At 44.2% G+C, this 19,422-nt stretch overlaps 1 protein-coding gene across 9 annotated transcripts in view; it reads right to left on the bottom strand.

Annotated features, from left to right (window-relative positions):
• Nucleotides 1–1,596: 1,596 nt before the first annotated feature.
• Nucleotides 1,597–19,422, bottom strand: part of ZMYM4 (zinc finger MYM-type containing 4) — a 50,698-nt gene continuing 32,872 nt past the window's right edge. For all 9 annotated transcript variants that reach the window (XM_081871641.1, XM_081871642.1, XM_081871645.1 and 6 more), the window contains 17 exons: nucleotides 18,893–19,043; nucleotides 18,289–18,461; nucleotides 17,410–17,599; nucleotides 15,765–15,908; nucleotides 15,514–15,551; nucleotides 15,129–15,273; nucleotides 13,904–14,025; nucleotides 12,849–13,017; nucleotides 11,978–12,031; nucleotides 11,069–11,248; nucleotides 10,779–10,873; nucleotides 10,023–10,194; nucleotides 8,799–8,950; nucleotides 7,501–7,612; nucleotides 6,205–6,453; nucleotides 5,410–5,536; nucleotides 1,597–3,857 (listed from right to left, as the gene is read on the bottom strand). In XM_081871641.1, the coding sequence (XP_081727767.1) occupies nucleotides 3,650–3,857; nucleotides 5,410–5,536; nucleotides 6,205–6,453; nucleotides 7,501–7,612; nucleotides 8,799–8,950; nucleotides 10,023–10,194; nucleotides 10,779–10,873; nucleotides 11,069–11,248; nucleotides 11,978–12,031; nucleotides 12,849–13,017; nucleotides 13,904–14,025; nucleotides 15,129–15,273; nucleotides 15,514–15,551; nucleotides 15,765–15,908; nucleotides 17,410–17,599; nucleotides 18,289–18,461; nucleotides 18,893–19,043 (2,481 nt within the window). In that variant the 3' untranslated portion in view covers nucleotides 1,597–3,649. The remainder of the gene's footprint in view (nucleotides 3,858–5,409; nucleotides 5,537–6,204; nucleotides 6,454–7,500; nucleotides 7,613–8,798; nucleotides 8,951–10,022; nucleotides 10,195–10,778; nucleotides 10,874–11,068; nucleotides 11,249–11,977; nucleotides 12,032–12,848; nucleotides 13,018–13,903; nucleotides 14,026–15,128; nucleotides 15,274–15,513; nucleotides 15,552–15,764; nucleotides 15,909–17,409; nucleotides 17,600–18,288; nucleotides 18,462–18,892; nucleotides 19,044–19,422) is intronic.

Below are 19,422 nucleotides of genomic sequence, written 5' to 3'. Positions count from 1 at the left end.
GACACTGCCAACCAAAAACATGTCACTAGATACCTATTTACTCATGGTCTTAATTGGTTGTTGCCTTCATGATGTCAGTAATGTCTACTATATGGACCACCTTGAGTGCTCAGTATCACAGAATAAGAGCTGCACGAGTGTTACCACCTACAGTCAAGTCTAGTCAGTGTCCTCTTCTGGAAAACCTTTTTAGCTCATCTTGGTTACTGTATTCAACTGTTTTAATAAAACCTTCATTTATACCAGTGTATGGATTGCTTTCAATGCATTAAGGAAGTTCATAATTGCTGAAGTACACAGTGACTATTCTCACCCACCCTTGATGGGCAGAAACCAATGAGGTTTTGCGGAGTATTAACAAAAACCGCACTGTTGAAGAGAGTATAAGTTGGGGCCCTATTACATTCCCAACAGCATTTTGCCTGCTGTGCAGTAAGCAGAGCCCTCCTTTGTGCTCCCAAACACAAAGCAGGCTTTTAACTTAACTGTTTTCCAAAAAGGCAGCTTGGAGGAGTTTTGTCTGCTGTTGGTTTTGTAGGTGTCTTGAGAAAATTCAGTCCCCTTCAAGTCTGCGATTACAGGATGAGAAGGGGACTGTCAGACTTGGGCTCCTGCCTACTCTCTCTGAGAGGACTTCAGCAGCTCCCCACACCAACTTGCTGGCTTCTTAAAGCTCACCAGTTATGAATGAGCATATTCATATGGTACATGGGACCTTGCAGTCTCTTGTGAGCCCTGCTCTATGCTCTCACGTGCTTTTGCCTGGCTAGAATGAACAGCGATAATGCCTCTTGTGTATATGGGTTTGTGAATGACTGTAAAAACCGTGTTCCTGCAAGGCTGGAGTGTGGCCTGCTGCACAAAAGCAGTGTCACGGCTGCTGCGCTACTATATCTGTCTCTGACCCCACATTTTGTCTGCCCCCCAAGTTTACTACTAGCAAACGTGGCCCTTTTTAACTGAAAAAAAAAAATATCCAAAGAGCTACCAAAGCCTTTCTCCCATCTGTAGACAGATCTCATTGTCTCTTCCTCCTGAAGCTTCTGCCTGAACAGAGACAGGGCCGTAGCTCTTAAGAGGTCCAGAGTCCCCACAGCTCCAGTAGCCGAACTTCAAGGAGGGCCCTATGTTTTCCTTAAGAGTAAGAAACAAAAATTCCTCTGGGGAACTTCAGAGGCAGAAAGAAAACTTAAAACTCATCCATCGTATACAAATATACTGTTTTATTCTAGGGGAACCTTTGTGTTAAGTTCTACCAAGGGGAAAAACTGGGGAAAGATTTTTTAAAAATTCAACAAGATGGTTTGGATATATTCCCTTGCTGCTTATTCCCTGCAGGAACAGAAAAAACAAAGAAATCCACACAAATTTCTAAGGAGAACACAAAACAGTCTGACAGACAGATATAGCTGCATGTCTGAGGGTCTTCCCACCTACTGTGGGCTTCTCAATTATAGACTCATAGGAGGACAATTTACATGCAACCAAGACACCACTTTTAAAAAACATTTCTTTTTTTTTTATAGCCACACAGTAAATTGATTGTACCTGTTTGTTAACAAAACAAAACAAAAAAAGCTCTCATCTTTTTTTAAAAAAAAAATGTGAGGGACTTTTATTATTTTTTTAAGTTCCAGAAAAACATATTTTGATGTTGTAATCCGTAACAGTGTATCTGCTATTCAACTACTTATTCATACAGCTACAAGGGGTAAAAAGGGATGGGCGGGTGGAGGAATTGGGGGGAAATTAGCGTTTTAAACACTTAGAAAAATTCATGTACTTCAAACTGTGGAAAGTTTACTGGAAAAAGGTCACAACCCAGTAACAACTTTTCCTCCCTTCCACTCTCCAAATTTTTACCTCAGGCTATACAGTGAAACATGGGATTTCTGTTCAGAAGCAACAAAAACATTGTGGGATGGGGAAGAGAGAGATAAAATCAGAATTATACAGAAATTGGGGGGAGGGGTAGGTGATTTTTTTTTTTTTAAAAAAAACCCTATTTCACACATTTTTCCGTATTTCAAAAATACACTAGTGAACTTCATTACAGGCAGGGGACAGGACTATCAAGTACACAACGGCAAAAGAGGACTACTTTCTGATCTTATTTTGTTGTTACCTTTGATACTGTTAAAAATAATAACTCAAACACACACATACACACACACAAGGTGTTCAACCCTGGAGAGGTTTTCAACTAGAGGATTTCTTTTTTAAAAAAGGAAGGTGGTGGCTGGACAAAACTGCCAATAAAAACATACTATTTTCTGTTTTTAAAAAATAGGTTGGCCTTCCAACTGAACTGCAAGACTGAGAAAATACAGTCTAACACATGAGAAGGGGATTGGTGAAATGCATTTGACCTTTGGATAAGCACCCTGCATTTTTTATCATGTGGAAGGATTTTGACCGGGGTGGTGGTAGTAAAAGCCTAACAGTCAGGATACCAGAAGTTCTCTTCTAAATTTGGGCCTCATGTCCTTTTTCACCGAAGGATCACCCAAGTATCATTTTGTAGCTGGGCTCCTTTTTTTAAGGGTGCGATAATTAAAATAAAATAAAATTGCGAGGCCCACAAACCCTCACCCCTCCAGGAGGTATACAAAAAAAAAATTTATCACAGAAGGGAGACAAAGAAGTGGAGAAGCTGCCACTGAGATGGGTTGGAGAAAAAATGAAAAGGGAGGAACAGAACAGGGAGCACAATTCCTCCAGAACCGATGCTGTGTACCTTGGCATTTGATACCAGTATAATGGTCCAGTGTGGGGTGTGCGTGTTCCTGTGTCAACCCTGTTTGTTGTAGTTGGGAGTGCCTACACACACACACACACACACACACACACACACACACAGGCATTTCCTGTCTCAACATAGTGATCTGAAAGGATGATCAGCTTTACTCTGCTGCTCAGTGAGGGATGCAACAGACCCAGTTTCAAAAGGGAGGGAATTTCACAGCACCCCACTAAGCTGAGTCCTTTGCCCCAGCTTCTGGCTGAAACTGTCTCTTTGAACATCCAATTTGAGGTGTTTTCTTTTTCCCTCTCTTGAAAAAAAAAAGAATAAAAAAGTGGGGGGAGAACAATGATGGAAAATGGGTGTGTTTATCTTACAGACAGAATTTCCATTGGTTTCCACCTTACTACGTTCTGCTTCGCATCCTACAGTAATTGTTAGGAAAACCCCACACAGCTGTGGGCAGCAGCTACATTGCAAAAGCACCCAGGGGTTTAATCTAGCTTTCTTTGCTTCCATGGTTAGAAGGAAAGGACGTACACAACAGGATTCCCTCTAAGGAAAAAAAAATCCTTAACGGGTAACAATTGATACAAGCACCACTTTGTTTTGAGGAGGGGAGGAGGTGGGACAAGCATCAAGCTCATCTTAAGAAAGCGTTTTCAGGATCAAATGCAGCCACTGAGCCCTCCGTTTTCTTGCGCTTTGGGCTGTTTTCTGTCCTTTGATTCTTATTTGCACTCTGTCACAGCTCGTGCTGCTCCTCCTGACGGTTTGTGTGATGTGACGGAGGAAGTCTTCCAAAGGATGGATGCGTTCACAGTTTGGTGCTTTTGCAAGATGTATTGGAAAGGGAAAGAAACAAAAACAAACCCCAAAAGAGATAATGCCCCCCTTTGCCCAACTTTAGTCTGAAAGCTCAGGGTCAGAGTCCTCTGGTTTGACTTTGGCAAGTTCTTCGTGCACCTCCCTTACCATAAGGATACGCGTCAACATGATGTCCAAAGTCCCAGGATCTATTGGCATAGTGGAATACCACATGGGGCTATTGGGGACACACGAACGCTCTGGCTGGAGGTAAAAGACATCACTTCTCTGCTTCACGCTTTCAGAACTGTGGGAACAGAGGCTCATGTAAGAAGGCAGCACTGAGACAGTCCACAGAAAACACAGGTTCAAGGAAGAATTTGGGGCAGAAAGCTAGGCAACAAAGTATGACTGAACGCAGAAGCTAGGAGTGGGAAGGACAACAGGAAGTGATGCAAGGATGGGAGGGCAGCCAATGAAATTAGCAGATTTTAAAGGGTATAAAGTATCTATTTCTCCTTCCCTACACAGCCAGTGCATGCAAGGCCTTCCATTATATTACGCTTTGGGGAATGTCTCAAATGCTTCCCATATTATTACCTCAGAAATCCTCCCAAAGGGCTTGCAAAGCAAGTCAGTATTAGCCCAGTTCATATGTAATGTAGAACATGTGTAAAGTTAATGCTTAGCTGTGTGCTTCTTTGGCAATTTTCAGTGCTGTTCTTTGCATTTTATTTCTTCACACATCCAGGCTGATGCAAGTAGGTTATGAGGTGGAATCCCAAACTACTCTAATCAAAGTGGGGGTGTGGTAGGAAATAGGGACGAAAGGGATACTGCAAAATGCCCATGATCAACAAGGCTAGGATGGTAGACACATTTCTACATCATCTTCTTTCATGTTCAGAAGACAACTTAGTGCACAGAAATGCAGCTATTTTGCCTTCATGAATTCACACCACAGAATGGGTGTGCAGTCAATACACATACAAATGAATGCAGAGATTGACACCCTGAATTTATTCAGGAAACCCAGCCAGATAGGCGGAGAATGAATGGCTGAATGAATAGATAAATAAAGTCATCCTTATGACCACCTGTACATGTGCACAGCTCAGCATGAATGCACACAGATGATATCTGATCAGGGTTTTCTGATCCCTTCACAGCAGATGCAGCGGGGGGAAGGGCTGACCCTATGAGATCGCTTGCCAAAGGATACCTGAAGCATTTACCTGAAGCATCTGAAGGCAGCCCTGTTTAGGGAAGCTTTTAATGTTTAACAGACCATTGTATTTTAATATTTTGTTGGAAGCTGCCCAGAGTGGCTGGGGAAACCCAGCCAGATGGGCGGGGTATAAATAATAATAAATAATAATAATAATAATAATAATAATAATAATAGGGTGAGCAGAGATGGATGCCTTCTTGATTCACAGCTCAGATTCTCTGCATTAGGTATCAAAAGGAGAAATGGCCAATAGTGTGATGGAGTTCAAAAGAAGAGAAGCTACAGCCTAGGGTTACTGGCCAAGAGTTCAATTTGTCCTCCAAGGGCCTCCATTAAAAACTAACGTAGAAACACAAAGGAACAGGTTCTCTGACCTGTGCAGCTGACTGGGATCAGGGCAAGATGTAGTATTAGGGTGCACCTGCTCCCCTCCCACTTACTGATTCAGCTGTGTTTGCAGTTGAGTTCCTGCAAGAGAAGGCTTGAATTTGCAGAGATACATGATGGGAATTGGTCCATTTCTTTGTAACCAACTCCAAACTCTCTCGCTGCAAGGGGAGCCTCTGAGCACTGATTTGCTGGAGGAGGAAAGAGAGGGAAGGCAGGAAAGAAAGGCAGCATCACTCACCACTTGGACAAGTAGAATTCATAGAGACGAACTGGGCACCTCAAGGGGTTGTCAGTGTTCTCGACCATTTCCACCACTGTTGGGACATCTTCGCCCTCGTGGCGTTTTCTTTTCCCTACTAATTTATCTAGAGATGGAGCAGGGAGGGAGGAGGGAGGAAAGAGGGCAATGGCACAAGAACAAAATCATTAGTTTTTGGCACAGAAAACTTATTAGGAGTAGCAATTGCTTTCGTTACTCTTCCATGCAGGGTCGCCTTTGTAAGTGGCCAACGTTTTAAAAGGAGTACCGTATTTTTCGCTCTATAGGACGCACTGGACGATAAGACGCAACTAGTTTGGAGGGGAGGAAACAAGAAGAAAAAAATTCTGTACCCCAGAACAGCAAGAGGGATCTGGCTTCTGGGATAGCCTCTTGCTGTTCTGGCTTCGGGGACAGCCTTTGAAGCCTCCGCAGGGCAGCGGGGTGCCTTCACCCCGCTGTCCTGCGGAGGCTTTGCGCAACCATCCCCAAGCTAGAACAGCGAGACGGAGCGCTGCGCAGTGCTCCGTCTCCGTTTTCTGGCTTTGGGCTTAGCCACGCAGCCTGCATTCGCTCCATAAGACGCACACACATTTCCCCTTACTTTTTAGAAGGGAAAAAGTGCGTCCTATAGAGTGAAAAATACGGTAAGCTGGGATTCTGTAAATTGTTGTGCTTGTACAGAATTTCAACGCGCCTGTGTGCAACACCCGGTAACCCAAGGAAGTCAAGCCATGCGCTGCAGGAAAAGAATGTCCACAACAGCTCACCCACCTGATTCTACCTCCTGCTTTTGGAAAGGAGGAAAGAAGCGTAAATAAGTCAGCTTGGTGTTGTACTTCAGGGTCCGGGTGCGTCGCATGACGTGGGCAAAGGACAACTTCATGTGCTCGCTGACATTCTTGAGCTGGAAGTATTTGGTGTTGAAGAAAAGCAGCGTGTTCAGGAGGACGATGGGGGAATAGGCACCCAGCTGCTTACACTCCCATAAGTGCTCCTCTTCGATTCTTGAGAACATGTAACCTGGAGATTAGATGATCAGGGGGGACACAACCTGGTCAGTCGTTTACCAGTGGCCAGTGAACCACCAAGCGCCTCCTGGGACTCTTGCACCAAAATGCTGGGCTAAAGGAAGTTGCTGCAGCGAGAGCCGGGCAGCAGTGCAGCCTTCCCCAACATGCTGAGCACCAGAGTTCTTGGAGTACTTGCCCCATGCACTGGCTAGGCCTGATGGGAGTTGTAGTCCAAAACCTTGAGAGAACACAAGGTTGGAGGAGACTGCTCTAGAGCAGAACAGGTAGATTTTAGAGGGAAGCCCCTGCCCCCCAGTGTATGCTCAAGGGGCATAGCTCCTGCTTTCCCACCTGCTCCCAACAGACTGCCACAGCAGTGGCGCATGTAGGAACTTTGGTTCTGCTCTTCCTCTGAGAGGGGTATGAATAAGCCTTCTGGCTTCTAAGAACACACAGCCTCTTCTATTTTCAACTCTCTGCTTCTTTAATAATGTTTCCATTGTTACATTCTGCTCTGTGCAGGCTCAGAAACCACACATGCACAGAGGCCACAACAAACAGGAAAAGCCAAAAACCAGCAGCCAACAGTCACACAGGCAAATGATCTATGATCCATCAAACGCTCTGGTGGGCAAAATATAGAAAAAGATAACAAAGGTGGTACCATGTGAATGTTCCTGAAATGAGGGTGTGCCACAAATAAGAGCATGGGCACAAATAAGAGCATTTCTGCACCTCTGAAGGCAGGGGCAGCCTAAGCAGCCCTCAAGAGGTGCTCTTAAAAAAGGAAAAAGGAGAAAAGAGGCATGTTCATATGGAAACAGTTTTGGTTTAATTGTTTTAAGAGATGCCAAGTTGGCATTCTTGCCTTATAAATACAGAATGTGACCGTGAATCAGAGGGACTGTAGTGAAAAAGAAAGAAAAAATACAATATAAGGCTAAAGACAGACCACCCCTCATTTATTAGAAGCCACCATCTCCCTCTCTGGAGTCTATGTTCTCCCTTCCGATACATGCCCACATGACATTACAGACAAAACAAGTAACCTCCTTACCATTTGGAAGCGTTGTAGGCTCCCAGATTTTCAACAGTTTTGTAAGTTCGATCATAAACCTGGAGTAGGGCTCGGTAAAAATGTTATCTATTCTACCATTCTCAAATAGGTACTGCAAGAGAAGAAAAACGATGACAGAAAACTTGGGAGGTTTACATAGAAAGGTGCAGACACAGCCTGCTGATTCAGTTCCATCCTCCTAACATTTTTTGGAGTTGGGTTCTGTATTCTTGGAGGTGATTCTCTTCTCCAGACTGGCTGGCTTTGGGCAACAGCCGGAAAATGGGACTGTTCTTGCAGACTTATGATACCACCTCCAGCCCTAAATTCCACCACAACTCTTGAAGACCATCCCACAATGCTCTCTTACATGCAACATTAATTTGACACATCAGGTATCTATATATGTGTACAGAAGGGCAGTTTTAGGGACTGTCCCCCAACTTTATCTATCCCGGGAGACTGGTCAAAGCTTGAGGTTGGACAGCTTCCAGAAGTGCTGTAAGATGTTTTCATTCAAGCTGGCTTTGGTGCAAAGGGGGTTTGGTAGAATTATTAGCACACTATTTCCCTGAGTTCTTGAAAAGGAGTGTGCTGCAAGTTCAATTAAATAAATCCACAGCATGCCTGCAACTCTCAGAAAGAACTATTGGCACCACAACCTCAGGAGAATGATGCTACGATAATAAATGTGAATTGTCTTACTCAGAGTCGTACTATCATTTCTTCTTATAATTTATATCCCAACCACCTATAACTATATATACTCAGGGCAGCTCACAAGAGCTTAAATCACAGCAACAAAACAAATCAAGCTGTAAAACAATGGGAATGATTTCAAAGAAGCAATCAATTTAGAAATGTACTGAGCCAGAACTAAAGAAAATAAGAAAATGCCTACTGAAATCAAAATGTTTTGAAAGCATGCCCAGAAACAGGCAGTGAAGGGACCATGTGTGCCTCTCTTCTGAGACCATTCCACAAACTCGGTGACATCGAAGAAGCCCACCCACCACACATCTATCAGATGAGAGTGAAGATCCTCAGATGTAGGTTGAAGTTCTCAGAAAGAGAAGAGGCAGAACCTAAGATATTTTGGTCCCATAAATTTAGGTCTTTAAAAGGGTTAAAGACAACAGCTTGAATTAAACCTGGTAACAGGCTGGCAATGTGTGACGTTGACAAAGGACTGGTGTAGCATGAGCAAATCTGCCTAGGCTCAATAAACAATTCTTTTTGCTGGTCACTCCTTAAAAGAACAAATAAATTAAGAAATATAACGCCAGAAGGACAATTACCTGCTGAATTCCAAGGCACAGGTATAAGATGCTGTCAGGGTCATACTTCTCACCATTTGGTCGTCGTACCTCCTGGATAAACTGGCATAAGCCAAAGCTCAGCTCCGAAAAAGAACAAGAAAGGATGTCCTCTTTGAGCTTCACAGGTCGAACTACGAGGAAGAAAAGCACCAAAAGAACATCAGCCTCTTTCACAAGCAGAAATATTTGAATACTCAACTCCAGCAGAGTAATTGAGGGCACTGTCCACTCATAAGCAATTAAGGAATTCCCTTTCTTGTTTCCCAAGCTCCTGAACAGTAAGTTGGCAGTCTAAAAGGGAAAGAGGACTACTTTTCCAATAATTAAATGAACCAAAAAAAGAGCTGTTGATTCAAATACCTCCCCCTTCTGCAATATGGGGCCTATCTTAGAGGACTGTTGTCATGATAATCTATATGAAATGCTTCAAATCCTGAAAGTGCCAAATATTTTAACCAATAACTGCCTACACACTTTCAAACTTGCTTTTTAGAATGGGAATCTTGATGGGAAATCTGCCTCCCACTCTCTGTAAATGATTTTTTTTTTAAACCCAGATATTTGAGGGGTGTAGCTATCTGACCCTTATTGTGGGATGTGCAGTAGTACAGCTTTTAATTAGCTACAGCAGCTATGCACTAGCTGTGCAATAAAGGGGGGAATGAATTCAATGCAAATAAAATCATATGCATGATCACTGCTGATGACATGTACTGACATCAGAGGGAGAGTCTGAGGAAATCTATTTCACTTCAAATGGTGGGTTTCAGAGGAACCTGGAACAGGAGAAAATTTGGAGGTGGCCTGCTGGTAGCTTGTGTGAATTAAACTTAGGTCTCAGGTTTGGGAACATAACAATCTCACCCAAACAAAGACCCAGAGTATTCTGCATAGGCATTCTTGTTGAGCCTATGAACCTGTATCCTGGAATCCCAAATCTCCAATACCCAATTAATTCATTGCAACTGAGCAGATTCCATTTAAATCAATAGGGCTTGTTTCCAAGTAGTGCATTTAAGGAGCAGTGTGTTAAAAGCCATGTCTGGCACACTTCCAGGACCATGCAATACATACAATGAGATCTGATCCACCCATCCCATCCTTCCAGGATTACTCTGCTGAAAGACCCAGTTCAGCTCTTCAACCTCCATGGTTCAATGAAGCATAAAGAAAAGTATTAATTCTTACTTTAAAAAGCATTACCTCCAAATTTGAGGTCTCCTTGCTCTTCCTGTGTGTTTTTCCACTGGACCCAGTTCTTCCAGGCGTTCACCCCATACATATACTTGAGACTCATCCCGGAAACGGAACAGCCTGGGTATGAGCTCTGCACAAGCATCCGGGGCTCCACAGCTACTATGGACTTCTTCCTCCCCTGAAGGAAAACCAAAGTGTGTGCAAGGGCCCAACAAAGGCATTGCTTTGCTTAGTCACAGAGGGAGGTAAATGGTTTCTGGACCAAACACACCTCCGGTAAGCCATCTATATTCAGGATTGGCAAGAATGGCCAAATCAGGAGCATCGTTTCTCCTCCTCAACATATGCTGATGAAATCAATGTCTATGGAACTTGATTATGTTTGGGGAATGAAGATCCTGGCCTGCCACTGTCCTTAAATCCTCCCCTGGAAGGGAGAAGGTGACCAAGAACCACATGACTGGGGATGGGGGAGCAAATGCATCAGAAGTTGCATTACCTGTTTCCTGTTCCTGCTCTCAATTGAGACACAGTTTTGTGGACGAGAAACTAAAGAGACATATGCGATCTCCACACTCCTGACCTCAACTAGGGGCTTTTCTTTGAGAAGGGGCAAATGAGGAAGGGAAACTTTGGGGTGGGGTAGGAGAGAGTCAAGAAGCCTGGGGAAATGGAGGAAGGCCCTTCACCCTGAATACCTCACCCCAAAATGTCGTAGGCTTGTAACAAATAAGCAGCAAGAAAAGCAACGGCACTCCTTACCCTCCTTTTTGGCTGTGGAAAACCGTCTCTGTGTCTCCGCCTCGCTCGCGCACGTGAGTGAAGACCCAGCCCTTTGCTGATTGGGTCAAAGGAGTCTAGTTTTTAAACAAAAGCAGAGATTTAGTGGGAAAGTTGCAGCAGCAAGAGCTGTGCTGCCAACTGGTGCCTCCCGGGATAGCAGGCTGCTCCCAGAACAGAGGGCGAGGGTTAAAAAGTTACCAGCAGCATGGGGGCAAAGGGCCCATAGCACATTCCACACCCAAGAGCCTTCTCTTCTGTGGCTGACAAACCTGAAGGGAAATCAGCCTCCAGGTCCTGCTCCAGCTCTCCTTTGGAGAATTGCCTCGGCTCGGGCTCAGGCTCAGGCACCGTATTTGAGCGTAAGGCATAGTGGTTCAGCTCCTCCTCCCAGCTATGAGGGGTCGACACTGCTTCGGACTCTAAGTCGCCACTGTATGTGCTGCCTTGATCTGTAATTGAGAGGGGAGAGAGACAGGTGGTGCTCAGGAAGAGAAGCCCAGCAGGCAGAGACAGAGAACAGCCTATTAGGACATTCAAGGCGGCTGCCTTTGGCAAGCAAGAGCCACAGAATTTTGCAAGAGTCAAAAGGGAAGCATAGTCCACCCCCATGGCTCAATGTAGGGAAACTGACACCTAGAGGATCTCAAACAGGTGGCTGTCCAGTCTCTGCTTGAAGACCTCAAGCAAGGGAGAAGCCACCTTTGCCCCATGGTATTTCTTTTCATTGTGCTCTGCTTTCAAAGTGTCTCCCAAATGTTCAACCAAATATTTACCCAGCTGCAACTTAAGAACAAATTTAGATTAGATCTGGTTCTGTCCTGTGGGTCATGTCTGCTAACTATGCAGAGAAACAATATAAAAGCTGATGCGCTTTTACATGCTCACTCCCCAAGTAAGGTATGAGTGGAGGGGGGTCTCATACTGGGCATGCATATATAATCAGTGCAGTTTTGAAATCAATGCTTCAAATCAGTGTGTTTTCAATAGGTTCAGTCTGCCATTTTGATTCAAAATAGTATCCAATTATATCCAAACATAGACAGAAGGCTGCTCCTCAATCTCAGGATCCGTCATGCAAAATTTGGTTACGATACCTGTTCACATAGTGAACAAGCTACTTTCCAAAATTATACAGTAGATGTGAGTGTATTTGCTAAGTGGAGCAAGTAAGCACCAACCTTTTTCAAATATCTTAGGGTCGAGGAACAGCTCATGCTCAGATGTTTGAGAGCCTGAAACAAGTGAAGGAAAAAATACAGGTATACCAACATTGCCAGACCAAAAGCACCAACCACCGAAAACATTGACTCCATATGCAACTACCATGTACTAAGACAGACCACTAGTACACCTATCCCACAACTGCCAACTTTAAATAGCAATAGCTTCCCAGGATCTCAGACAGACAAAAGTCCTCCTGACCTTTATAGCTGGAGGTAGTGTGAACTGAACCTGGACTTTCCGCATGCAAAGCAGGTGTTCTAACACTGAGCTCAAGCCTGTTCAGGACTGAGTGTCAGTCAGGATGCCTAATCTTGCCTAATTTCCTTTATTTAAAACATTTATAAAGCAGCTTTCATACATTATTTCCAGGCAGTTTACTTAAATGGGCTACTGGTAGGCATGTAAAACTTCATGAGGGAGAACAGCTCCTACCCACCCCTCCCTCCCATAAAGCTATTTTTGTCCTTCTCCTTCCCCCACTTCAACAGCCTCGACTCCAGATTCCCCTAGAATATGTGAGTTGTTGAAAACTGTTTAGTGGCATAATTGCTTCAATTCGCAAAACTGGAAGGGGGTAGATCACTCCATTTCAATGTGGCCTTCTCTTTGGGAGATTTATACAGAACCCTTCTGATAGAATCCAACGGAAAACCTAACACAGTCCAGAATAAGCCTATGAAATAAAAATCTGGGTGTATAAATACAACTTCCCCAGGAAGGTTCCCTCCCCAACCCCTCCACTGCAGTCACTCTCCCCTCCTCTCTTTCTCCCACCCCCATTCACCAGCCCCTCAGTTTCCCTTTAAAAAAAAAAAAGCCTTGCACCTCCTCTAGAGTGTTCTTTATCCTTCTCATCCTCTGCGATCATTTCTGCCATCTGGAGGAGATCTGCCTCAAATGCGTTGGCGGAGCTCTTCTCCTTGATGTCTGGAATGGTTTCTATTGCCTTGCCAGTATTCTCCGGGGCAGATGGAACCAACATAGGAACTGGAACCTGGGGGTGGGGGAGAGGTTTGATTTGTGCAGATGAAAAGATCCTATAGCAGGGAACACACAACAATATTTTGTGGGTAGAACACACACAAAGAAGAAGGCTCCATGGGGAGGAGGGCAAGCTAGAGAAATATTCTCTGGGTGATGTGTATCAGTAACAAATACATGCAACTCCCTTTGCATCCTACCAGCTTTCAAATCTGTAATTGCCCAACTTGAGTCTCCTCAAACAAGGTCCTTGCCATCGCAAGAGAATCCTGTCTCTGATGGGTTATCAAGCAAAGGTAAACCTTTTTAAACTGCTGGCTTCAGTTAAGAGCCAGCCACTAACTGGGTGTAAGCAAGGCCTATCCCATGATCCCTACTAGGTGGAGGCCATGGTTTATTTTCCACCTCTCAGGCCTCTAAAGAAAAGGTGGGCAGAAGGTAATTCACAGTGCACCAACAAACCACTCACCAATTTCTAGAGCACCGCTTAGTGCCTCTTGGTTGCTGGGATTCCTTCAACTATGGAAACCCTGGCCTGATCCAGCAAGACAATTCTGATGCTCTTTTGCTGGAGTACATAGCATCACTTAACACAAATGACGCTTTTGGTGTTAGATTAGGAAGCTGCCTAATACAGAGTCAAGACCATTTGTCCTCTACTGTCTACACTGACTGGCAGTAGCTTTCCAAGCTTTCAGGTAGGCGTCTCTCCCACTGAGCTCTCCCCAGATCATGAGTGCAATGAACTGATTTGCACTGGATGTGGGGCTTACTTCAGCCCCACCACAGACACTCATGCTGAGACATTCGGCATTGTCCAGGCTGGCCACAAGCTGACCCAATGAGCTCAACCTTCAAAGCCACTGTCTGAAAGCCAAGGTGCCAAACACATCACTTACGGGTATTGGCATTCCCAGCGGAACTGGTGTGTATTGGGTGAAGAGGTGGAGAGGAACTGGCACAAACACTGGTACAGGAACAGGCACCATGATTATTTTGGGTGGAACTTCTTCTTCTTCTTCTGTTATGTTAAAAATAAAAGGCATGATCCTTGGAGAAGAGAAGCCAGCTGTTCATTCATCTCTCTCAACAAGCTGTTAACTTTTCTTTGCTAACCACAACTGCTGCTCCTAACACACCACCCCTTTCTATGTGGATGCATCCACATATGTTCTCTGGGACTCTTCTGTCCATGCCATTCTTACGTGATTATTCCAAGCCAGGGAACACAGCAGATGACCAGGCCAGCCTTTGTCAACCTAGTGTCCATCAGACGTTTTGGACTAAAACTCCCATCAGTCCAAGGCAGCATGGTTGTAATGCAAGCTGTAGTTCAAAACATCTAGAGGGTACTAAGTTGGCCAAGGCTGAAAGCTTTCCTCTGAAAGCCAGCTTGACTCTGTGCTGGAATTTTCACTTGTTCATGGGTTGCCATAAACAAAGGTGGAAGATGTGAGTCAAAATTCATTATGGGTTTGATTGCTGGGGCTGCCCTGTTCTCTACTACACTTATTCACACATACAGAAGACAGCTGTATCATACATAAAAAATGTATACATGGGATACAGAAGACCATTTAACACTAATGGTGGGTGTCTTTGCCTATAGAGGAAGATATGCCCTCCACGCACTGGGCAATGCCACCTAATTGGGCCTCTAAAATTAAGATACTACTTTCCTAATGTAAGGACCATGGTGTTTCTCTTAACTTCTGCTCTCTGGCTTGCAATGTTCCAGCACTGGTAGAAATTCAGAGAATCCACTGAGAGAAATCCAAATAACTACTTGTTTTTACATTTCCAAAGGGAAATATATCATTGCTTCTTTCTCCCTGGAACCTTTAGTGCAAAAGAAGGCTCCAGTTCTAGGCTGACTAATGCCTTGAACAGAAATACTCCCCTGGGTACTATACACTGCAATATGGTATTGAAGGTCTGTTTTTAAAACCATTGCTGAATGGAACTTTTTCATCTTCCACAGCTGCATCCAATACGCTCCCCTACTTGCTCACTACTTCGTGATATTTTAGCTGGTCGCAACAAGAAGTGCTTACACAAGTTTTTACATTCACATCTCTCTGTCTCTGTCTCCCTCTCAGAACATGCCATTTCTGTATCACATACCTGTCTGGCATTCCTTGTGTTGCGTATGAGGCTTGCAAGAGGTGGCCTTGGTCTGTGTTATAGGCTTGCACAGTAAGGCTTTGTTCTTGAGAAGTCGGGGAGGCTGGGAAGGAGGAAGCTTCAAAGCATCCGTCTGAGTACTTGCCTGGTTCAGGGCAGAAAATGAGGTACAATAACTCTTTGCTGCCTTTCGTAAATGTCATGCTAAGATCAGCTAGTCCTAGTTACCAGCCCACTAAGCCGCCACTTCTTTCACTTCCACTGCCTCTAGACCTCCCCCTCTACATACAGTGCAAAAGTGCCCAAAGACTTTGAGCAGTGTGTGTGTGAAATATATAAATAAATACTTTACTAGATGTCCCAGAAATTTTCTTGAAAAACTTACATCTCCAATAATTTTTGCTGTCACAGTAGGAACTGCACCTGTTAAAGGGGAAGGGAAAGCAGGAAATTTGTTTGCCGCTCTTCAGAATATCATGACTAGTTCTAGTTTCTGGGGATTACAAAAAGGGGGCATTAAGGAACTTTCTTAGGGCCATGCTTGTTGCTTTCCACAACAACAAAATGTAAATTTGCATAGATGTGTATGTGTGAGAGAGACACACACACCAGGAAGTGTATTTATCGCTGGCTTACCTTGCAAAACATTATTGGAATTGGCTGTGGGCTGGGCAGCAGGAGCACTGGCCAGGGACACCACGTTTGCTATAACTGGAGTAGAATCCTTCCTGAGAGACGGAGGAGGCCCCACCGAGGACGTTGGTGCCATGGAAAGATTTGCTAGGTAGAGGAAGCAGAATGAGTTGAAGTAGTGTAATGTGAACGGCACAAGTAGACAATATTTATACGTCAATCACTCTATTTCTCTGCAGATGCAGCAGTTAGGTCATACGTACATTTGCACCCCTTAACTATACTTTACCCACTCTATCATACTGGCAATGAACATAGTTAGAAATGAAATCTCATTGTTGCTAATTGTCAGTGACCTTCCCAATTTAGACCTATTTGAACTATATCACTGTGCGTACTTGAGCATTTTTTTAAATTAGCTTGTTTTGTCTGGTCACAAAATAACACACAATAGAATGTTAATTAAATTGTAGACGTAGTGATAGTCAAACACCTTTTATCTTGAATTAATGGCAGCCTGCTAAGCACATTTCCTTGTGGGCTCCGTTTCTGAGTGAAAAGTCAATTAAAATGTTTATCAGGCAAACCCTGTTATCTTTATAGCTTTGAAAACTAAAATAGTGACTTGAGTTGGGGAAAAAGGAACTTTGAGCAGATATGACTTTATGCCAGGACTGGATGATTTTATCCAGGATGTAAGTCTCCTTTTTGTTCAGAAGAATACAAAATACCATTATGGCTGCAATCCTACACACACCTGCCTAGAAATAGCATACTGTCCCAATCAAGGGAAGTAATAGTCCTGCTTTTTAGACCACACCTGGAGTACTGTGTCCAGTTCTGGGAACCACAATTTAAGAAAGATACAGTGGTGCCCCGCAAGACGAATGCCTCGCAAGACGAAAAACTCGCTAGACGAAAGGGTTTTCCGTTTTTCGAGGTGCTTCGCAAGACGAATTGCCCTATGGGCTTGCTTCGCAAGACGAAAACGTCTTGTGAGTTTGCTTCCTTTTTCTTAAAGCCGTTAATACCCGGGGAATCCGCGCTCCGCAAGACGAAAAAAATCGCAAGACGAAGCAACTCGCGAAACGAATTAATTTCGTCTTGCGAGGCACCACTGTATGGACAAGCTGGAACATGTGCAGAGAAGGGTTACCAAGACGATCAAAGGTCTGGAAACCAAGCTTCATAAGGAATGGTTAAGGGAATTGGGCATGTTTAGCCTGGTAAAGAGGAGACTGAGATGAGAGGTGATGGCCACCTTCAAATATATAAAGGGCTGTCAAATGGAAGATGGAGCAAGTTTGTTTTCTCCTGCTCCAGAGGACCCAAACCAATGGTTTTAAGTTACAAGAAAGGAGATGCCAACTAAACATCAGGAAGAACTTTCTGACAGTAAAAGCTGTTCAACAGTGGAAAAGTCTCCCTTGGGAGGTGATGGATTCTCCTTCACTGGAGGAGTATTGGTTGCAATCTGTTCCTATCACCAGCCTAGTCCAGCTAGATTCATGTCCAGTCTGCTGTTCAGTTGAAAGAAACACAAAAGAAGCACCCCTAGGCATGCTACACTCATTGATATGGGATTTGCCTGTAGCTGATGTCCCTACAGCTTCCCTGGCATCCATAATAGCAGCAGGCCTTCTTTTACCTGTATTGTTCTGAGGTGGGGGTGGGGGTGGGGGTGGCGGCGGTGGAGGAGGTGGAGGTGGATCTGATGCACACTGCTGATTGCAAAACATCAAAATGCAAAGCAAGTTGCAAAAATGCTTAATTTCCCCTCGCCATTTCAAGGACTCGCCAAGTTTGCCCTGCCTTTTGCAGCTGTCACATTTGGACATCTACGAAGAAGAGAAAAAGAGAGTACAATGTGCATATTGTTATTTTTAAAAAGTAAAAAAAATATTGTTCACACACATCTGACTGCTTTTCTTAAATGACTTTTTATCATCGTTGGTTTGCATCCTGTGAACAATTCTGCTGACACAAGTAACATGCCACTCCATGCCACTGAGGTCACCTAAGCCTCAAGTGACAGCAAAGGATCCAGAAGTACCCCCAAGCTACATACCCACTTCAGAGGGATCGTAGCCCCATCAAGAGCAGGCAGCCTCCCATCTATCCCGTCTAGTAAACCACCCACTAACAGTGCTGCAGTCTTATCTGGATTGAGCTTCAGTTTGTTGGCTCTTATCCAGTCCATTACCAAGGCAAGACCATCGGTCCAGCACATCCACTGCCATCCCTGCAGGTGTAAAGGAGTAGAGCTTTTGTGTCACCAGCATATTGCTGACAATGTACTCCAGAACTTTGGATAACTCCACTCAGCAGCTTCATGTTGATGTTAAACAGCTTATGTAAGGAATTAAGGAACTGAAGATTGCTTTGAGGCCCACCAATAAGGCTGAAGCAAGCTCTGAAACCCCACATCCAAACTCAGTACATCTGTACAACAGATCTCACACAAGAGACTTGCTATCTATCTAGAATTTTAATTTTTAAGACATGTTTGAACTCCAGAGCAGCTTACCTGATAAAACAAAACTGTGAATTTTGACATGCAGTCTTCTGAACAGAACTCCTCCACCTTGCCCCCAAAATGATTCTGAACCAGCTTGGGAGATGTCTGCAAACAGTAGCTGCACATCTTACAGTGGTTCCCCCAACGTTTGGCTAAGTCGTGCTTATACAGCAGCTTGCAGCCTGGAACAGCACAAGAGAACAAACAGCAATCAATTAAGATCCCCCCCTACTCCAGTTCTCAAAGTAGGACAATATACACAAGTAACAGGCAGCACAGACATCCCTTGTGAACAAAGCAGCCACAAGCAGTAACATATGGCTACTGCCTAAACACTACTTTGTGACATATTGACTTAAAAATAAGCAACAGGTTATTTTGCCCTTGTAATTAACAAACTAGCTCCTCAATGAATTGGATAAATTTAGATCCCAAACCATGTGGTTTTACAACCCTTGCCAAAATGTAACCTCGAATTCACATTTCGGAATTGAGGATTGCTAAATCCTCAACAGAGCCCTGTTCCTGTGGCAATGGGAAGCTCCAAGGTCTTGGACCAAAATGCCTTGGGACTGAAGTTTGAAATACACACTCCAGATCTATCCCTTCTTACCTTCACTACAGAATGACTTGTCAATGCCTGAGAATCGCACAGTCTCTTTGATAATCTTCTCAATCTTGCAGTATTCACACATCGACATGACACAGTTTATCTTCTTATACTCATCGCAGCAGGTCTTGCCACAGAACTGGAACATTTTACCCTGCAATTAAGCAAGAATACTTTGGTCAAACTGAATCCTCCAATGCCTGGCTGTTTCAGGAGAGGACATGCCACTTCATGCTTCTTCAGTGGGAATGCAAATTTGCCCAATTCTATTAAATGCAAATCGGGGCTGAGTAAAAAGCCACCATCCCACAGAAGTGCGAGAAAAGCCTAGAGTAGAATAGTGGGCAGGCCTGACACCAGTGGTCAGTTAAGCTGGGCCCTGGCTGAGGCCCCAGAACTCAGAAGAGTCCCTCATTGGTCCAAACTGCTATCCATCTGCCATGAAACCTGGCTGGTGACCACTATGACTCTGCCTTTTCTGGGCTCTAAGAACCAAGGGGGTCTTCTTGTCAGAGCCTAGCACTCTCAGGACC

This window comes from Podarcis erhardii (genome assembly GCF_964252035.2).
Source record: "Podarcis erhardii genome assembly, chromosome: 7".
NCBI lineage: Eukaryota > Metazoa > Chordata > Lepidosauria > Squamata > Lacertidae > Podarcis > Podarcis erhardii.
Note: the sequence above shows the minus strand (reverse complement) of the source record. Positions and strands in the feature narration are given on the sequence as shown.